General features: G+C 41.0%; 1 protein-coding gene across 1 annotated transcript in view; it reads left to right on the top strand.

Annotated features, from left to right (window-relative positions):
- COG3 (component of oligomeric golgi complex 3) overlaps window positions 1-13132 on the top strand; it is a 31915-nt gene extending 18783 nt beyond the window's left edge. The window contains exons 15-23 of the mRNA XM_010000866.1: window positions 1-116; window positions 1748-1837; window positions 3682-3802; window positions 6656-6744; window positions 6845-6979; window positions 8191-8266; window positions 9900-10027; window positions 10693-10791; window positions 13103-13132. The exon at window positions 1-116 is cut by the window's left edge and continues 1 nt beyond it. Coding sequence (XP_009999168.1) covers window positions 1-116; window positions 1748-1837; window positions 3682-3802; window positions 6656-6744; window positions 6845-6979; window positions 8191-8266; window positions 9900-10027; window positions 10693-10791; window positions 13103-13132 — 884 coding nt within the window. The remainder of the gene's footprint in view (window positions 117-1747; window positions 1838-3681; window positions 3803-6655; window positions 6745-6844; window positions 6980-8190; window positions 8267-9899; window positions 10028-10692; window positions 10792-13102) is intronic.
- Window positions 13133-20719: the final 7587 nt, after the last annotated feature.

Below are 20719 nucleotides of genomic sequence, written 5' to 3'. Positions count from 1 at the left end.
AATCCCTTCCTCCCAGGCACCAGACCATGATTTCACCAGCAGATCTGCATGGAATGTGGTATCCTACTGTCAGAAGGACTCTAGTGTGTCTCTCCAAACTGTACAGATGTATAGATGTACGCAAAAATGTCTTCTTTTTTTTTTTTTTTAAGTGAAGTTATGAAGTGTGTAGTACCATGTATAAATATTGTAATCGAAGTTAGGAATGGACAATTAGTGGCCTCTTTTATCTCTCAGTCTTTTTGCTGCTATCTTTACATAAAACAATTGAACTGCAAATTTAGGTCATTGTTTCCAAGAAAATTTTGTATTTGTAGAATTAGAAAAAAGGCACCGGTTTGTAAATTTATTGCTTTTGCTATGACAAAGGTACTTCACAACCTAATACTTAAGATACTTATCACACCAAAGTTGAGGAGTGAATAGGACAAGAAAAAATAGAAAGTTCTGGGTCTATTAGAATGGTCTTACTGCTAAAGTTACTGGGTGAATGTGTTTCCTGCAATGTGCTTTGCAGGACGTCAGACAAAGTGTTCCTTCTAGTCTTAAAAGTGGTGACTTCACTGCTTCTTCACTTTGGAAATGTTCTCAGAATTTTTTTGTGGCATATCTTTTTCCCTTCTAAAATGTAGGAAACCTTTCCAAACTTTAAGATAGCAGGAAACTTCATGTCTAACAGAAATAAAAGAGGTGTTTACAAGTATTTTGAGACTTGCCCTCTAGAATCTGATTTTTTTTTTCTGTCACCTAATAGCCTAAAAGGCTAATGAGTCTCTGAGAAACATAATGTGAGTGTTTTTGCTTTTCTATACCTGTTGTATCTTTATTGGATACATTTCATGCATTTCAAAATACCTCTGATAGGTGTTATGTGAAACTGCTAGCAAGATGCTATTTGCCTAAAAAGAAGCTGGAAAATATTAATACTTTATTGCTTAATGTATCAGTCTCTTAAATGAGTATTTGCCCTAGTTTTCAGCTAGACCTTTGGAGAAGAAGTATTTCTTGTGTTGTTTGCAAGGCTCATTTATAGTATTATCTACACAGTGTTTTACTTATTTTTTCACTGAGGTGTTTTAGGAGAACTGGTATGCCTTGTCTGCACCCTGTATATAGGAGAAGACATGACTGAAGTGGCACTAGCAGGTCTTGGGTCAGTCAGGGCTGTCATGCAGTGCTTTGGAGTGCTGGTGGAGGTGAGCTGTGCTCCTACAGCTAGTTCAGCCATATGATCTCCTTGCTGAAGCTCAATGAGTTATTCCATGTCACCTGAGCCATGGCACCTGTCATGTTTGTTTACAAACCTGGTGCAAACGTGGGGTAATTTGAGTTTGCTTGAGGTGAAGCTCACTTGAATGATCTCATGTCTATTGCAAGTATAAATTGCACACAGGTAGTTACCCTGACACATGGAGAGTCTGGTCAGGTTACCCAGTAAGCATCGTTGGTGCTGTTAGCCCTGAATGCATGAGATGTCACTGACCATGTCACTACTCGGGTGCAGATACAGAGATGGGTGGACAGGGTGTGCTGGAGTATATACCTGCATCCAGTCTAAGTGCTATAGCAAACTTTGATATAGGAAGCTCCATCCTGTCTGACTGCATTTAGATGACATGTTTGTAGCCAACTAATCCAGAATTTTATGTGTAGGTAAGCACATCCTTCACAAGCTGCAACTCTTAAATTCTACGTAAGCTTTGCCAACACATTGTTTCTTTTTCTGTGTGATTTCTCATCCCTGCAGAGGGCAGTGTTTCAGGGATTATCGCAAGAGGCCTTATCTGCCTGCATCCACTCACTGCTGGGAGCTGCTGACTCTATCAGCAAAAATAAGGTCAGAATCTCTGTTTTGGGTATGATTTCTTTCCCTCCTCCCATAAAGCTGCTATTGAAATCTCAGTGAAAGCATCTTGCTCTGCCTCCAGAGACCTGGTGGATTTGCTGGCTTTTAGTTATGGTTAATGTATGGCAAAGATAATGATTCACATGCTAGACTGTCTGAAAAGGTGGAATACAAATAGTAGCAATCATGTTTACAGGCTGCTGTAACTCATGTGAGTTAAATCAAGTGATACCTAAATAAAAAAATTCAGCTAAAAGTCTCTGCTCCCTGTATTTGCTTTCACTGCCCATTACTCTCTTTTTCTTTTTTTCTGCTTCCATTTTTTAAATTTTCAAAAATCTTTCTAATTATTAAATTCACTGGGAAGTTTTAAGTATTGTCCACTCAGAACTGTCTGTTATCAAAAGGTTTGATCTTAGGTGTTGCTCAGAATTCAATTTCATCAAGTCATTTTAACTTTTAAGTTGTACTTTAAGTAAATCTTCTTTTTTCCTGTCATAGTTCCTTTAATACAAATACTGTAGTAATTTTCTAATTCCTAATAGCCAGGAAGTGAATAAAAAAAATAAAAATAAAAAAATAATAAAAAAAAGGAAAGTCTTAGTAGGCTAAAATTGTTGAATTTGTATAAGGAGTAAATATTTAGTAATGAAAAAGTTTTAGTTGCTATTAGAAATAAAGAGCTGTTTTGAAGTATTTCTTTTGAGTATCCTTGTGTTAGTATCTGTTAAACATAGTATCTTTAAAAAGAAATTCAAATCATGTTTCCCTCTAGTTTGAGAAATGAATCTGTAATTGCTTCAGAGTTCTACAGTTAATTATCCATTCTAGCACTGTATATCAGGTCAATTGACTTAAAATATAACAAAGAATGGAGCTCATCCTGCAGTGAACCCTAGATAAGTTGGCCCAGGACCAGGATCTGTACCACTTGATTCTTAATGCATGTTAATTTAACATTAACCAGTGAATCTGCATGTGGAATAAAAATATAAATACAAATAAATAAAAATCAATAAACCCTTCCACCAGTTAATTTTAGTGAACATTTCTATTTGTTAAAACTGCAAGTTTCAAATTAAGGTCATCCTTACTGTTTTATTTGAAGTTATATAAAGGAAAGTTCTCTTCCAGCTTGGAAAAGCAAATTTGAATTCTCTGTCTTCCTCCATTTACCTCTGTGAGCCGTGAACTTCAAAGATTAAAAGCAGCATGCAGTATAAAGCACATAGCTAAAATAACAAGCAGTGCAAAACTGATCATCTGGTGATGTGAACTTGGCCTTCTTTTATTCTTTCTATCTTTGCTGTACTGCTTAGAAATTAATGAAGCTTTGTGTTTAATGACATGAGAAAAATGCCTTGTAAGACCTTTGCACAGTTAATCAAGGTTATTACAGAAACATTAAATGTTTGGCATTTTTTTAATCATCATAAGGATTAAAACATTTTAGAACCTAATGTTTTTCACCTATAAATGATAGGAATTATATGAAATAGCTCCTATGAAGAATAAATTTATATCTTTCAAATAATGGGTACCTGTACTTAATGTGGACATTTAATAATATGGCTGTGTACTCTAATTCTTCCAAGGAATAGGAATAAAGTCTGATTGTGTAGAGCAGTGTGTTAAGAACAGTGGAGAAGTGGGATTTGTTGATCCCAGAGTGTACTTAATGGCACTACATGCTAATGGAAGAAGCTTGTTAGTAAGATTATTAGTTTTGTTATAGGAATTAACTAGTAAAAGTGAATGTGTTGAAACTTTGTTCTTTATTTAATTTAATTTTTTTTTTTTTACCTGTCATGTATGTTTTTTCTCTTGTGCTATAGACCCAGGTTGATGGACAGCTTTTCTTAATAAAACACCTTTTGATTCTTCGTGAACAAATTGCTCCTTTCCACACTGATTTCACCATTAAGGAAATTTCCCTGGACCTTAAGAAAACTAGAGGTACTAAACAGTTACTGGCTACAGACTGGGATGGGATTGTCCTCCCTTAATGTGCCAGCAAAACTTCTGGGTTTATTTTATGTTCATTTGCAATGACTTGGAAGCTTGTTCTGTTCACTTGCTTTTTTCTTTTCTTCTCTGAAATAAAAACCTGTCAAAAGCATTTTCTTATTCAGGGCAATTCAAGATGTGTCTAACAAGTTCTTTACTTTTGTATGACATGTGTTTGACTGTTTTGTGCTGCTGACCTAACTTATTTATCCAGGCCTTTTTAAGAACAGCAAAGTAATCTATCTGTATTCCACAGAGATGTCTTTCCCCTTTTCTGACCCTTTAAAGGAATATCTTTTGTTACTGCTGGTTAGCAGGTAAATTTAACAATACATAGTTGACCTGCCTAGAATGAATCAAGAGTTTGTGGACCTTTCTGTGATACTTTGTTTTGGAAGGGATTTCTAATTTTGCAAGTTCAAGAAGCAGTATTGTCAAATAGTTTTGTGTAGCAACTGTGTCTGTTGTAGGAAGGGAGAGTAGAGAGTAATGACATTGTCATGATTTTTTTAATTGTACTATGGTTCTGTTGTAAAATGCAGGAAAAAAACCAACACCCTCTCGATACAAAAGTGAACTGTCATGCACTTGTCCAGTTTATAAATGTGAGCCAACAAAGTGCCCTTACAGACAAGAGGGCCCATCCAGGGGTGCTTTAAGAAAAGCATGTCCAGCAGGTCGAGGGAGGTTCTCTTCCCTCTCTACTCTGCCCTGGTGAGGGCTCACCTGGAGTGGTGTGTGCAGTTCTGGGCTCCCCAGTTCAAGAGGGACAAGGAATGACTGGAGAGAGTAGAGCACAGGGCCACAAAAGATGATCATGGGGAATGGAGCATCTGCCCTATGAGGAAAGGCTGAGAGAGCTGGGGCTCTTTGGCTTAGAGAAAAGGAGCCTGAGGGGGGGAATCTTTTTGATGCTTACAAATATCTAAAGGGCGAGTGTCAGTGTGATGGGGTCAGACTCTTCTCAGCGATGTCCAGTGACAGAACAAGGGGTAATGGTCACAAACTGGTAAACAGGAGATTCAACCTGAATACGAGAAAGTACTTCTTTACTCTGAGGGTAACAGAGAGCTGGATCAGGCTGCCCATGAAGGTTGTGGAGTCTCCATCCCTGGAGACATTCAAAACCTGTCTGCATGTATTCCTGTAAAATCTGCTCTAGGGGATCCTGCTCTAGCAGGGGGGTTAGACTAGATGATCTCCAGAGGTCACTTCCAACCCCTATCACTCTACCATTCTGTGATTCTGTTAAGATAATGAGAAGAATAATTGGAAGCCTGTCAAGTTTCTCTTCTTCTATTCCTGAAAAGAAAGGTGAAGAAATAGCTTTTCTTTCCTGCCATCTAATAGCTACTGTTTTAACTCTGAAGCAAGCACTTCTTGCACTAACCATTTCACCTCTTGCATTTGAACATCAATGAAACCTCCTACCTGTTGAGTAGTTTCTAGTTGACTGGAGGTTAAAGGGCAAATACATCCTTTTGGTGTTTTGTCCTGACTGACACACAAGTTTGTTCTTCAACTTCATTTAATTGAACAAATTTTTGTGCCAGCCAGTGCTTTGCAGATAGTAGTGGTAAGTAATGGAAAACCCTTTATTTATATTGTGTGGTGGTGTTGAAAAGATGTACCTTGTGTTTAATTCTGAAGGTAGTGTCACAGAGGCCAGTAGGGCTTTTATATTTGGTGAATTGTAGAAGAAAAATAACATGACTCTAAGGAGTTTACTGTGTTCTAGACAAGCTTTCTGCACATAGATTTAAGATTTAATTTGGGATTTACAGACAAGGGGACACTGCTTAATGTAAAAGTCACACTTCTGCCCAATTCTTTTTTAAAGTAGTATAAAGCTAAGGTTCGTGTAATTGAAGTATACAGTGGGGAGGAGTGAATTTCACACTGACTACCTCATAGGGTTTTAATAATGAACTTAGGCTCTTTTTTGAATTATTTTGGGAAATAATTCGGAGAACAAAATTAATTTTTCTCTGTGGCCTCCTTTAACTACATGGAAGTGCAGGTTCTTAGTTCAGTGCAAAACCGACATGCCTACAGGTCTGGCATTCCCTCTGTTTAATGCCTTTGACAGCACTTCTTTAAAACAGAATTAGGGCAATAAGCCATACTTAAACTGTATTGGTAATCTTTTTTCCCAATATGTTAGTTTGACAACATACTTTTAACACTGTAGGACTAATTTCAGTATCTTGAGTAAATGACAGACATTGTTGGTTTTCCTTCTTTGGACTTAAGTAGAGATCGTAAACATGAGTGTGTATCAGCCTTGATGTGTCTTTGTTTAGTTCTAACTAAAACAATTAAGCACAGAGGAAAAGAGTGCCAGTTCTAAGTGATTTCATGGAACTGTACTTGGTTGTCCCAGGCAACACGAGCCAAATTCTGCGTACTTTTTAAAAACTGCTTAACTACATAGCTTACATAAAAGTCTTTCACTTGTAGATACAGGTACAAAAGGAAGAGAGCTCACACAGTTTGCATGCTGATAGCACTACAGCTAAGTATCATTCATTCAATAGGCTTTTGTAGTGTATTTCTCAGTTTAGGCTGTGTGACTGTTAGAATCAGGTTTATCATTGGTGCAACTGAAAAATAGTGTCTCAAGCTTTGTGTGCTTCTATATGAGTGCACACATATAGAACATTTATCAATGCTGGAATCATTAATGTTATAGTCCTAATCATGTTAGGCCATTTTTTTTATGTGTAAATGGGTGATTGAAGTTTTCCATTCCTGGAGCTGAATCCCATTGACTTACAGCAGGAGTGACTTTCTCATTCACAGATGCAGCATTTAAAATTCTGAACCCTAAGACAGTTTCAAGGTTTTTCAGACTGAACAGCAACAACGCCTTGATACAGTTCTTGCTGGAGGTAATGTAGACTCCTATTGCATTAAGAAAAATTGGGTCATTTTAAGCAGGTGGTGATCTCTGGCAAATAAAAAGGAGCGAATTACTGTCTTCTGTTCAAGGGTACTCCAGAAATCAGAGAACATTATATTGACTCTAAGAAAGATGTAGATCGTCACCTGAAATCGGCTTGTGAGCAGTTTATTCAGCAGCAGACCAAACAGTTTATTGATCAGCTGGAGGAGTTCATGTCAAAGGTAAAAGCATGTTGTAAGTTCATTAACCTGACTAAAATACTGGTAGGAGAAGGGAAATGGTATTTAAATTGTGTATAGAAGAAGCTGCTAGTTTTGTCTGATGAGCTGAAGATGATGGATTTTCCCAGTATAAGGTCGTGCTTCCCTGTGATTTCCAACAGCAATTTTCCAGGCCTTTTTGGGACTAATGGATTAAAAAAACATGACATAATTTGGTTTTAAGAACAATCCTTATGCTCTTTGGTTAAGGTTTAATCTTTCATTGCATTAAAACAGGTCTGTGAAAGTTGGCAGGAGCTTTTCTGTTTGCAGGAAAACTCCTACCTGAACTGAATTTGTAAACCTTCAAAAACAATCTTGGCTCATGTGTGTTCTCGAGGGAGGTCTCAAGGGAGATGCCTGTGAAGTGTGTTAAAAGTTTCTGTTCTCAGCATATTTTACACCAGTGAGGTGCTGGCTGAATAGTACTTTTCTCCCAAGTTCCATTTGTAACAGAAGTTTCATATAAAAGTTGGTCAGAAAAGATTAGGTCTCGGAGGGGATAGGAAAAAAATATGATGTCTTGTTAAGTGCTCTTCTTCCTAGAACCTGCTCTAGAGCTCAGAGATTTCTAGGCATCTTGAGAAAAGCCATGCAGCAGTATCTGTTACTTCTGGAAAATGACAAGTGTGATGTGGATCCTTGTATACTGAAAATAAGTGTTTTTACAGCATGTCATATCAGTAATGGGGGGCACAGCATTGTGTGGACATCACAAATACCCCAGTTGCTGTTTTCTGAGAATGTAGAAGATTATTAAATTTACCCAGCCTATCATGCTGGAGTAGTGGGGCCAGTGGCATGCCTAAAATATAGATGGGTAACCAGTGAGATTGATGTATCATCCAAGTGATCCCAGTGATTCATTGGGAGTCTGGGGAGTTTGACTAACCTGCTTAAGTGTAAATCTCTTTTGAGGCTTCTTTGTGTCCTTAGGTGCCTAAGTGTCTTTGTAAGTATAATCCCATTTTGAATTTTACTTTCCAGAATTGTGAATTGCATTTCTGTCAAGCTGCTTCCCCTGTGTGTCATTAAGTCAATGCATAGAAGAGAGAGAGCAGGGGAGATTCTGTACACAGCAGTATCCAAGAGACTTGTGCAATTGTTCCGTGATCACTTTGTTGTGAATTCAACTGAAAGAAACATAATTCTGTTGATTGTATTTCTTTTAGGTGGCTGCTTTAAAAACAATGGCCACTCAAGGAGGTCCCAAGTACAGCCTTTCGCAGCAACCTTGGGCACAGCCAGGTATTTGCTTTGGTTTATATTCATGTTACCTCTGAGATGCTTGTAGACTAATAAAGCCATAACAATTTACTACCTTGAGACTTCTCTTGAAAACTTCGCAAACAGAGAAAAATACCCTTTCTGTTCACATTTTCAAGTAGAGCAATATGGGCTGCAGTGTGTGGGGCTCGAGTATTTCAGAATGTCATTTGTCTCTGTGCTTGACTTCTAAAGCACAGCAGTCTGAAAAGCTGGCCAGTTTTATTTGGACTGTGCAACTGTGATTGATTTGGAAAAATTCTAAGTACCTGAGAATTGTCTGCCTTTCCCTTGAAAATCCTGGCTTCTGCTTTTTACCTGTGTGCTAATTAAAACATCTTAAGATACTTGTAAATCAAAACATGACAAACTTCGGACTATGCATTTAATTGGTGCAGTAGATGCATGACTTGAGTATTTCTCAAGCTGTTCCTGTTCTTGCATGAAAACAGCATTTTGGCAACTGCATATGAAATGTGCTTAAGGAATTATTTGATTACATTAAGATAAAGCTTTTGCTTTTTTAGGAAAAACTGAATCTACATTGAAGCTTTTATTGTCTGTACATTTGGTTCCTGTTCAGTTTCCCTGTCACTATGCAAAAATGGAATGCCTCTTCTTAAAAATTCAAATGTGAAGGCTTCGAAGGAACATTTGGAGTAGTTTAGATGTTCCTGGGTTTCTTTGCTCTTCACATTACAAAGCTGGATGTGAAATCTAATTATTCCAATTCATACATTGGAACCTTCTGTTGTATCATGTTTTTAAAATGCAAAGCCAGCCACATTCATTCATAATTCAGTGCTGCTTTGTGGGTCAGACACTCTCAAGGGCTAACTTGAGCTTCTTCTTAAAATCTGCTGCTTCTTCAGGAGTATTTTTAATGTTTGTTTGGAGATAATTATGTGTGTAGAGGCAGATTTAAGCAGAGCTTCTGCTGTTCCTTGAAGTAATTTGTTTCGGAAGCAGGAGAATGTAGAAAATTTAGGTATGGTAGAAACTGAGGAAAAAAAAATAATATAATATTTTAACTTCTGTAATTTAAAGCTATGAATGGATTTTCCCCCTATCCTTTAAGCATGCTCATGTAAAACTAGCAATACAGAAGAAGGTCATGTCTGAGAGAGGATTTCTGTCTGGTTGATTCAAAGTCCAGGTGGCTGTGCAGCCTTTCATCTTACAGTCATGGCCTGTGGCCACTAGGGAGAACTTGTGATACACTCTTCTCTTTCCTATAACTGCTTGATCCCCAACAATTGCTTTTCCAGGAGAGTTTTCTATGGGGAAGTGTAAGTAGGACTTTGTTGCTGTTGGAAGATGGTGGCTTCAGGAGCCTTAGGAGGATGTGGTCGCCTGCAGAAGTGGCTTGGATGTGTTTTCTGCAGGGAAAAGAGGGGTTGATGTCTTGAGTAGGTCCAAAAAGAAAAGCCTAGTTTGACTTGTTGTAGTCATGTGATGAGTTGGTGCTGCACAGCCCAGTCGCTCCATCTCTCCCTGACACTCAGCCCTGTGGTTATGATCAGCACCAGTGAAGTGGAGGTGATATTCTGAACTGTAGATTTCAATTAGCAGGATGCCATTTCAGCCTATTAAGCATGATTTCTTTTACTTTCAGCAAAGATCAACGATCTAGTCTCTTCCACTTACAAGACAATAAAAACAAAGTTGCCATCCACCTTACGGAGCATGTCATTATACTTGTCCAATAAAGATACAGAACTAATTCTGTTTAAGCCAGTTAGGGTGAGTATTGCTAGATGTACTTCAGCATGTTTTCCTGTAGGTGTTGGGCCTTCGTTTAGTTAAAGACTTGATACATATTTTGTGGGATTGTTTATGTTATATTTTTGTGTGTGTATGATTATATGTTTAATATATGTATATAAATGTTTGTGTCCAAGCTGTCCTGCTCTCCGTTGTACTCAGTGTACATGACAGACACACATTACAGGGAAGCAGCTGATTCTGTTCATTGTGTGCATCTTCCAGTTAGTACCATACAAGCTGTAATAAACAAAATTAACTCTGTCCCAGCCACAGTACAGCTTGATCAGTTGTGCATGGACAGAAGCACTGGCAGCAGAGAGGATGATGCAGATCCAGTGGGACACCCACTGTAATCCCACCAGAAAGAACCAAGCTTGAGCTTTAAGCTTCCAGCTTAAGTGTGTAGGGCTCAGTATTTCAGCTTAGCACATCTTAGCTAAAGTTTTTATCTCACAGCCAACATGGGTTCCTTGTGACTGTTTTGGGGCTTGTTTGAAAAAAGAAGCTCTTAAAGCTTGGCTGCTTCTCCCTATGTGGTCACTTCAGTAGCTATTCCATGTACATTGTGCTTTTTCTGGTTTGTGTGTGAGATGGGTGTTGTGTTTTCTAATATTAAGGTTTTTTCTTCTTTCCTTTAAAAGAATAACATTCAGCAAATGTTCCAGAAACTCCATGCTTTGTTAAAGGAAGAATTTAGTAGTGAAGATCTCCAGATCATAGCTTGTCCTTCAATGGAACAGGTATATATTGAGGCTCCTTGTTTTGTCAGTTGCTCTTAGATATGACTGGCTATTTTTAAACGTTAATTTCTAATTTTTAGTTTTTTCAGTGTTCTGAATCCATATTTACATATTTATTATCCCTCCTAGTCTTAGATGGTTAAACTCAGGGCTTCATCTGAACTCCAGGGTCTCAGCTGAAAGGGGGGTTTGTTTGGGTATTTAATGAATATTCAATAGAGTTGTTAAACTTAACCTTGTAGAAAAGTTGATCAGGTATGGGTTTGGTGATCAGGAAGTGAGGTGGATTAGGAACTGGTTGAAAGGAAGGAGTCAGAGAGTTGTAGTCAATGGGGCAGAATCTGGTTGGAGGTGTGTGACTAGTGGAGTCCCACAGGGGTCGGTACTGGGACCGGTGTTGTTCAACATCTTCATCAACGACCTGGATGAGGGTATAGAATGTACCCTCAACAAGTTTGCTGATGGCACTAAGCTGGGAGGAGTGGCTGACACACCAGAAGGCTGTGCTGCCATTCAGAGAGACTTAGATAGGTTGGAGAATTGGGCGGGGAGAAACATGATGAAATTCAACAAGGGGAAGTGCAGAGTTTTACATTTGGGGAAGAACAACACCATGTCCCAGTACAGGTTGGGGTCTGAACTGCTGGAGAGTAGTGTAGGTGAAAGAGACCTGGGGGTCCTGGTAGACAGGAGGATGACCATGAGCCAGCAATGTGCCCTTGTGGCCAAGAAGGCCAATGGCATCCTGGGGTGCATTAGAAAGGGTGTGATTAGTAGGTCAAGAGAGGTTCTCCTCCCCCTCTATTCTGCATTGGTGAGGCCGCATCTGGGATATTGTGTCCAGTTCTGGGACCCTCAGTTCAAGAAGGACAGGGAACTGCTTGAAAGAGTCCAGCGCAGAGCTACGAAGATGATTAAGGGAGTGGAACATCTCCCTTATGAGGAAAGGCTGAGGGAGCTGGGTCTCTTTAGCTTGGAGAAAAGGAGACTGAGGGGTGACCTCATCAATGTTTACAAATATGTAAGGGGTGAGTGTCAGGGGGACGGAGTTAGGCTTTTCTCGGTGATGACCAGTGATAGGACAAGGGGTAATGGGTGTAAATTGGAGCATAGGAAGTTCAAGGTGAATATCCGAAAAAATTTTTTTACTGTGAGAGTGACAGAGCACTGGAACAGACTGCCCAGGGAGGTTGTGGAGTCTCCCTCACTGGAGACATTCAAAACCCACCTGGATGAGTTCCTGTGTGATGTACTCTAGGTGACCCTGCTCTGGCAGGGGGGTTGGACTAGATGATCTCTCGAGGTCCCTTCCAGCCCCTAAGATTCTATGATTCTATGATTCTATGAACTGAAGGTGTTGATTGATGTTACTGGGGATTGAGTTGTACAATATTGTAGCAGTCTTGCCATTTCTGGGCATTGTCTTTTCAGAGAGAGATCAAAGCTAGTGAAGATGCTTCAAAAAAGCCTCTGTGTATGAAAACAGTCTTGCTTTTGACAAACACAAGAAGCAACAACTTTTACATTTAGGAAGCATGGGAAAGAATTACAAGGACTCATCTGAAGTGAATTGCATTGGGAAAATGTGCAGATGTTTATGGAAATGTTACCATACATGATGAGGTCTTTAGTTTCAGAGATGGTTGGGGTTAAGAATTCTCTGTATTAGGATGCTCTGACAGAAACCAAATAGGTTTTTAAAAATCTCACTTTGATCTCAGTCGTCCAGGGTATGTGGATACAATCACGATTATCCCAGGATGCCAATATTTAAACAGATAAACTAGTTTACAGATTAGAGGACATGGTGTGCAGTGAATGTGGCCACAGGTATGTGTGATAGCTAACCTGGAGCAGGGTGGAGGTAGGGTTACCTAGAGGAGGTGGCTTCCTCTAATTGTTTATCTCTTAATGCTTAAAATCACTTCTCCTACCTGATGTGTATGGGAAAACATACTGTAATCTGTGGGAAGCAAGTATTGTGAGTGATCCCAAATGTGTTTCAGGTATCTTAAGAAAAGTGTTAGTATTTTTTGGAATTCTTTGACAACACATGAAGGGATTGTGGAAACTTTGATACAGTAGGTTGTGACTGCTGAAATGACTAGTCAATATGGTCAACAATCATGTTTTGAAGAGCTTATAGGCAGGCATTTGTCTGGAAATTTTCGCCAGTTGTTTTGTAGCTGCTTTCTGATTAATCTGAAGCTCTGTGTGCTTCCTAGGAATCATGTTTAAGGGTTAAAATGTAAGGCATCAGCACTGAAACTTGGCTGCTCTGTCTCATATGGCCTTTCCTTTCATCTTTCAGGTGAACTTACTGTTATCGATGTCCAAGTAGCCCAACAGTGATGCTGCTTGAAATAAACTTCAGCTGCATGCCAGGCAGTGAAGGGAATGTGAAGACATTTGCTTGAAGTAAACAAAGGATCCCACTGTTCAGTCCAGTCTGCATCAAAAGTATCCTGGCTGCTTAATCTTTTTATAGGGAAAAAAACACCACCCCAAAACCAAACCAAACAACCCCCCCTTCCGTTGTATTGATTTGTTGAAGGTCTTCCTGTTCATTGGCTTGAGAAGTGGGGGGGAAGAAAATGAAACAAAAACCCCTTTGCTGATCTGGTCACTGTTAGGGAAGCTCAGTTACTGCCTTATCCAGATGTTCTCAAAGTTTTTATGTAAAAACCTTTCTTCCTTTCTTGCTTTCCTTTAATAAGCTGATGTATGCAGTGAACAGTCACACTTTCAAAAATAATCTGGAAGTGAAGTGCAGGGAACCAAATGGGAGTGGTAACAGGAATTTGCAAAACTTAGAGATAAGCACACTGGTTATACAGTTTGACTGAAGCAGGCATGGTCCAGTTTTTCTTTGTCTTGCCTAGAAATCCTGGTAATTTACCACATGCTTGAACATAAATTCAGAGGTTCTTAGTTGGGAAAACTTTTTTTCTGGCAGGTGAAGCATTTCTTGAAACACTGGATATGCTGTTTTTCTTACACTGTTGTGATTGGGAGCTGTGCAGTGTAACCTGAAGTTTTGTGCTCTAACCTTCCTCCACATAAGGAATCTTAATTCCTTTGGATTTGCAATGGAAAGCTGTGCAATATAGTTCCTCTTGTTTCTGTGGGAACTGCATATTTTCAGATGCTTTACAGCAAAGCTTAGCATTGAGATTCTCAGGTACTTAGTTATAGGTAATAGTTGGCTTTTTTGCCTTACCCAAGATCAAGTGGTGGTGTTGTATTGTTCAAAGTGGTGACTGGGACTGGAACTTGGGCAGCCTTGGTGAGCTGGAGTAAAAGCTAATCAGGGTGTGTGGGGATGCCAGAAATTGAGTGTCCAAACCTGTCAAATCAGCAATGTAAATGGGATAAGTTGGTAACTGGTTATCAGTGCATGGTGTTCAGTGTACATTAATTGGTTGTCATTTTGGAAAACTGAACACTAAATACTCGGCTGTTACTGGAATGAAACACTACAAGCAGCTTTAGGGTGTCTCAGTGCATAGAAAAATGTGGTGACTCAAATGGCAGATTTTTAACTTATTTATAGAGCTTGTTCTGTAGTTTTAAATATGTAGAAATTTCCATGCACATCAGTGGTGTTTTGATTTAATAATTCTCCTGTTATAAATCTCATGGCTGAGGACTAAGGTGGTAGGATTTAAAGCTACCACAAGCAGTGTTGCAGCAGTGGTGCTGAGGTACGTAAGTGGTACTCACTTGACACCTTAAAAATTAACTAAAGGACCTAATGAAGAAGAAGACTTGCCCTTTCTTTTTTCTTGTGTAGAAATACAGGCTGTAAAATAATGTTTAGTGCATTGTAATATATGTATATTTGTTTTTTAGAAAGTTTTACAGATGGACTGCATGGTCACTGTACAGAGTAATTACTGACTTACTACAAATGTTGTACAGAAAAGATGTGAAGGGTAAACCCTTGGAATAGTCACTCTTGTGCTTGGGATCTTTTTCTCTCTTAGAGTACCCAGACAGCTCTAGGACAGCTGGTTGAAAAGATTAGAAGAGCAATCAGTTTATACAGCCTGTTTGCTAAATGAACATTTGTTTAAACATGTACAGTTTCAGATATTTACGTTTACAAATAGTGTAAATACTTTCAGAAGATTAATTTAAGATGCTTTATATTATCGGACTAGAAATTTGCTGTTTTTAATTTTTTTAAATAAAAATGTTGCCTCCTATTTTGGTCCAAGAGTAAAGCTTTATTCTATATCCTGAGGCTTGTCTGTCAAGATAACTTGTAGTACAGAGATGATAAACATCCTATAAGCACAGGCAGTGCATCACTGAGAAGTGTTCTTTTTTTAGTGTTAGAAGAATCGACTTTATTTGGCACAGATGTATACCTGAGTGCTGAATGTACAGCTAATTGTTAAAGTAATGCCTCTTTATGGTTATAATAAAAATAAATTTGTATTTTCTTTACTGACAAATTATCTTGTGTGACTAAATGGTCTTTTTGTGATTCTGTTGGGAGGAAGAAACCACAACTGTAATACGATAACATATTTTAACTGGTTGGCTTTTACTAAGAGAAAACTTGGGATGTGGTAGCAGAAAACACAATAATGTTGTATTTGATAGCTGTTCTTGTTGCCTGGTTACTCACAGAATCATCTACCCAGAGTTTCTCATTACCACATACTGTTCTTCTCACCCTTGCTATTTTAGAAACACATAATCCAGAGGCTTGGTGGTTTGTCCCCTGTTGTGTCATCATGAAGCTTCCCTTCACCCTCTGGCTTTGACAATGTCATCTGAATGAACTAATCTAAGGAAAAAACTCCTTTCTTGTGAAATTCAGCTTTGATCTGACTACTGTGGGCCAGCAATGTGTGACCACTTCTTCCTAGGTGCTTGGAGTATCCTAAAGAGTTTTAGCCCTTTCGGTTGTATCACATAAATTAAGTGAATACCAAAGCAGCTGGTTAGGCATTCACTGTCTTTTTTTTGCATAAGTGATGCCTTCAGCATAGCTTATGCTGTGCCAGATGTTTTCCAAGCCAAACCAATAGTCCCTTCCTTGTACTGCATGTTTGGTGATGTGGGTAGGAAAAGGGGAAAAAGCCTGTGTTGCTGAGGCAACTCGTGGTGGCTGCAGATCCAGCCCTGTGCCTACAAAGCCTCTGAATAGAACAACAACAGCAAAAGAGGATCCGTTGGCCCCTTTCATGGCCAGCCATGCCAGTACACCGTGGGACTTACCATCTACCACCAGCTGAAGCCCTGAAACCCATGAAGCCTCTGTCTTGGATTACCCCTGGTTCCTCCACCCAAGCTGCTCTTCATTATCCCTTCACCAGCATGGGTGTCTGTGGCTTGTCAGTCACACTTGCTAAAAGTTCCCAAAGTTAAGCTGTAGGAAGGAAGCCGTCTTGTTCAAAAGATTACACGTTTGGTGTATAGCCCCACTGATGATACAACAAAGCATCAAGTGCTCCCAAGTGAGATGTGTTTGGTGTTACAAGGACTTGATGTACAGGAAGATACGTTTGAAAAAAGGAGCTTTATTTTCATCGCAAAGTGACTGTTCCTGCCTTGAGAAGGGAGCAGTTGATCTGAATTGCTGATGTAACAGCTTGCTGAGAGTCTAAGTATCTTCATTTCAGTATTTCATGAAGATAGAAGATGATGAAACAAGAGGAGTGATATCACTAAGAAAGAGGCTGCCAAAAGCATTGCAACACTGTATTTTGGACTGCAGGCTCCTGAGTTGAATCTTTTTAAGCTGAAAGAAGATCTCCTCTGCTTTCTGGCTGCTTAAGTAGGTGAGTTGTCTCTGGGTCTTTCAAATGCAAAGAGAAAAGCATTAATGCTGAAGCTCCCGAAGGGAGGCTGAGCTGGAGATCATCCCTTGTAACCCAACCTTTCACACCCACATAGTGTGTCCAGGGTGCCCTTTCCCTCCCTGCCCATGGAGCACACCAACCCTACGGCTCCCCTTTGGAGGTGATCCTCTTCCAGCACATGAACAAGAGGAATGAGCTGTAGCCTCCTTTGGTGGGAGTGAGCTACCCAGAAGTAGCTAGGCAAGGAAGATGGCTTCCTTAGTGATGTAGCAATAGATCCTGAGAAGAAGTCTAAATTCTGGGAATGGAAGAGCAGGTGCTAGTGCTGTATGGTTCCAAATACTGACTGTGTGTTGTTGCCACCTTTCTGAATAGCTCCCCCAGATGTCTGTTTTCATTAGTAATATGTCTTTGGTCATGTATGGTCTGTTGCTGTGAGGGCTGTGAACATCTGGTTTGTGCCTGCACCAGGGAAGACAGCATGAATCCTTCACCCTTAAGACACATCCTGCAACCAAGCATGAGCTTCTGCTGATGTGTGACCTGCATTTCAGGGCTCACCAGTTGTGTTTGCATCCAGGAGAGGACAGGGATGCACACCAATAGGCAAGGACAGTCACAGTGGGGTTGAGTCCCAGCCATAACAGCATTTCCACCTCCAGGGAAAGGTCAGAGGTGGGAAACCTAAGTGACAACAAATACCAAAGGATTTTGGTGTTCGACTCCATGAATGCTTGTTTCATGGTAAGTGAAATGCTGTTTAGATAAAATCAGGAGCTTTGTGTTTTTATTGCCATTTAATATAAATGTTTTGAAAACAGATTGGGTTTCAAAATGAATTTGTGAGATGTGCCATTCTTACCCTTCAGTGACAGCATTTCAATCTTACCTAAATGCTTTCCTGAAAGGGAATTTCATTAAGATTCACACAGGCAGGAAATTTGTTTCTGAACGAAACAGTGATTTTTCCACCTGAAAATCTGTGACCCATCCTGTTCCACGCAGCAGTCTCAAGCTTATCTCCACCTGGTGATTTCCCTGTTCTCTAAGGAGCTGGTAGGCAGGAGCTGGCTGGGCAGGTCTTCCAGAGCAGAAGCCCACCTTGAGCTGGGACCCTATGTTGAAACAGATATGATGGCTTCAGCTGGCCAAGGATAAGTCACTTTGATCCTGAGCCAGGATTTGAATGGTGATGGCTGTTCAGTTTCATGGTGATTGATTGGAAAGGAGGGCTGTGAGTGTGGTAAGCTGAAGTCATGCCACTGCCAGCACTTCTGGCTGGATCCTGCCTGGTCCAAGTAGATCCCAGTGCAGGGGTTCAGGGTGGCCCTGGGAACAAAGGCAACGTTGGGTGAACCTAGATCCAACAACTTCCAGGTCCCAAATGCCATCTTTTGTCTGCAGTTTGACCAACCTTCCTAGTTTGCCATCCAAGAGTCACTGCTGGGACCTGATGCATCAGGCCTGTGGCTGGTTTTTGGTAATAGTTGTTGTCCTACAGTAAAAGCATGTTACAGAAATTGGTTGGCCCCTGAGAGAGCAACGAAACCCCAAAGGGCAAAGAAAACTCTCGGGCAGAGTGTGGACTGTGGGTGTCTGTCCTCTTCTTCCTATTGCACATCTACATCTTCTGAAAGTCCCTGCACATGATAAGTTGTTTTTCTTTTTAACTCTGGCAATTTTAATGCTAAAACCAGGTCCTCTGTCTGTGCACATGTGGTCGTGTGTGTGAGAAATGGCCTTGCCAAACTACAGAGGAGACAGAAACACAGTGTGTGCGAGAAACCAGCCCCTGTTTATGGCCTACAGATACAAACTGATACTCCCCAGCCTGGCTGGGCAGCTCTGACCATGGGTGCACCCCCTGGGCCAAAGCACATGCAGTTTTTATCGTTCACGGTGTGGGTTATGTTTTCCTGCCTGAGTGTAAGAAGTTAATTCTCACTGGGCTGTGAGAGCAGTTCAGTCTCCTCTAGCATTACCTCATGCTGCAACTCAGAAGAATCAGCAAAAAAACCCAACACAACAAAACAAAACTGAAAATATCTAACTTTGAAGCTGTGATGTTTTACAGCACCAGGCACAGACAAGCCTGAACCCATCTGCAGGTGGGACAGATGACCTACCCACAGGCTGCTGCTTTTCTGTTTTCCTCTCATCAAAGCTATCACCTTCCTTTTATAAATGTCAGAGTGGTCACTTAGCATTGTCCTTAATTTACAGCTGCAGGGAAAAAGTGGGGTGGTCACAGAATCACAGAATGGTAGGAGTTGGAAGGGACTTCTGAAGATCATCTAGTCCAACCCCCTGCTAGAGCAGGATCACCTACAGTAGATCACACAGGAGCACATCCAGATGGGTTTTGATGGTCTTCAGAGAAGATGACTCCACAGCCTCTCTGGTCTGCCTGTTCCAGAGCTCTGTTACCTCACTGTAGTTTTTCCTTACTTTTAGTTTGAACCTCCTATGTTCCAGCTTGTGCTCATTGCCCTTGTCCTGTCATTGGATGCTGCTGAAAAGAGACTGGACCCATCTTTCTGACACTTGCCCTTTAGGTATTTATAAGCATTTGAGAGATCCCCCTCTCAGTCTCCTCCAGGCTGAACATCCCCAGCTCTCTCAGCCTTTCCTCATAGGACAGATGCTCCACTCCTCTAATCTTTTGTGGCCCTGAGCTCTATTCTTTCCAGTAGTTTCTTATCCATTATGAACTGGGAAGCCCAGAAGATTCCAGCGGTGACCTCACCAGGGTCATAGTACCCTGCCCCAGCTTGGCAGCAAGTCAGTGTGTGGCCAACACTGATGGGGAATGTGTGGTCCAGAGGGACCAGGAGAGCCCTGTGATGGGGTCAGCCAGTCCTGTAGGGATTGCCTTGGTGCTGGGCTGTAAAAACCTGGCTGCTGTGTGACGGATGAAAGACCAGCCTATCTGCAGGCAAGCAGTAGGGCTGCAGGAGTCTGATGGAAGTGTTATTGCAAAAGCTCTTTAAAATGATTTGCGGTCGTCAGTCAGACATTTAAGGTGTCCGTTAATTAGTCTCAACACAGGGAGGACTTGTGAAATTGAGATGGGATTTATTGATTTGCCCAGTTCCTGGCTTTCTGAAGAGAAACTTTGGATACTGGGGGTGGAGTGTCAAAAATGAGTATTTGATGGCTTGAACGCCAGCAGTTTTTACTGAAGCCATCAGTCACCTCATATTACAACTCAGACTACAAGGAACTGGTCACCTAAGTAAATTCTTTAGTGAGGAACACTCACTGGATATGAGAAACAAACCAAAAGCAATGTTAGCCTCGAGCTAACTGACTCCAGCTATTGAGGTCTGCCCTTTTGTGCAGATAATAAGCAGAGTGGCCCCTGGAGCTCTGCAAGAAGCTAGTGAAGAAGATGAGCCCTCACAGCTGCACTGTAAAGGGGCCAAGCCACCTCATGTGGCCAGCCTTGGCCTAGATCAATCCTCATGCCAGGGTCTCTGAACAGATGTCACTGGCAATTGGGAAGGGGTGGTTCCCAAGTGCCCTCAGCCTGTGCATCCTGCCTGCACCCAGCACCTTGATGCACTTCCCTGTTGTGCACTGCCCACAGATAAAACTGGAACAAAAGATCAACATGTTTTCAGCATACCTTGAAGCTCTGGGGTACCACCAAGGGGGGTTTGGGGCCAAGCTAGGGCCCAGCATCACCTCTGGGCTTGCTCTTGGCAGAGGTGACCATTAGGGTCGAAGCAGCCCCCATAGTCATGGCTCCCAAGGGCAACCCTGATCCCTGGGTACCTGCTGTCCTCCAGGATGCAACAGGTGAACAGGGATTCCTCTGTGAATGTGATGAGAATGGCCACACTGCCCAGTGGGGAGCTGAGGGACAGTTCAGGAAAGATGAGCCTATAGAAAGCCCTCAGAAAACATGCTTTGAAAGAAAACCATTATCAATCAGTGTCTGGGGGAAGTGACCCAAGCCTCTCCACCTTTTGGACAGCAAACCCCAAGGCAACCAACTCTGTATACCTAATTTCCTTGTGGGAGTGGCACCAGTTGGGTAGCCAGCCCAAGAGGCTGGGGGAAGTGGCCCAAGGAAGGGCTGAGGCCCAAGGGAAGAGTGTCATAGTGAC

The sequence above is a fragment of the Chaetura pelagica genome, unplaced genomic scaffold (assembly GCF_000747805.2).
Source record: "Chaetura pelagica isolate M959 unplaced genomic scaffold, ChaPel_1.0 scaffold115, whole genome shotgun sequence".
Taxonomy (NCBI): domain Eukaryota; kingdom Metazoa; phylum Chordata; class Aves; order Apodiformes; family Apodidae; genus Chaetura; species Chaetura pelagica.
The sequence above is the reverse complement of the archived record's forward strand: the minus strand, read 5'-3'. Positions and strand labels throughout refer to the sequence as shown.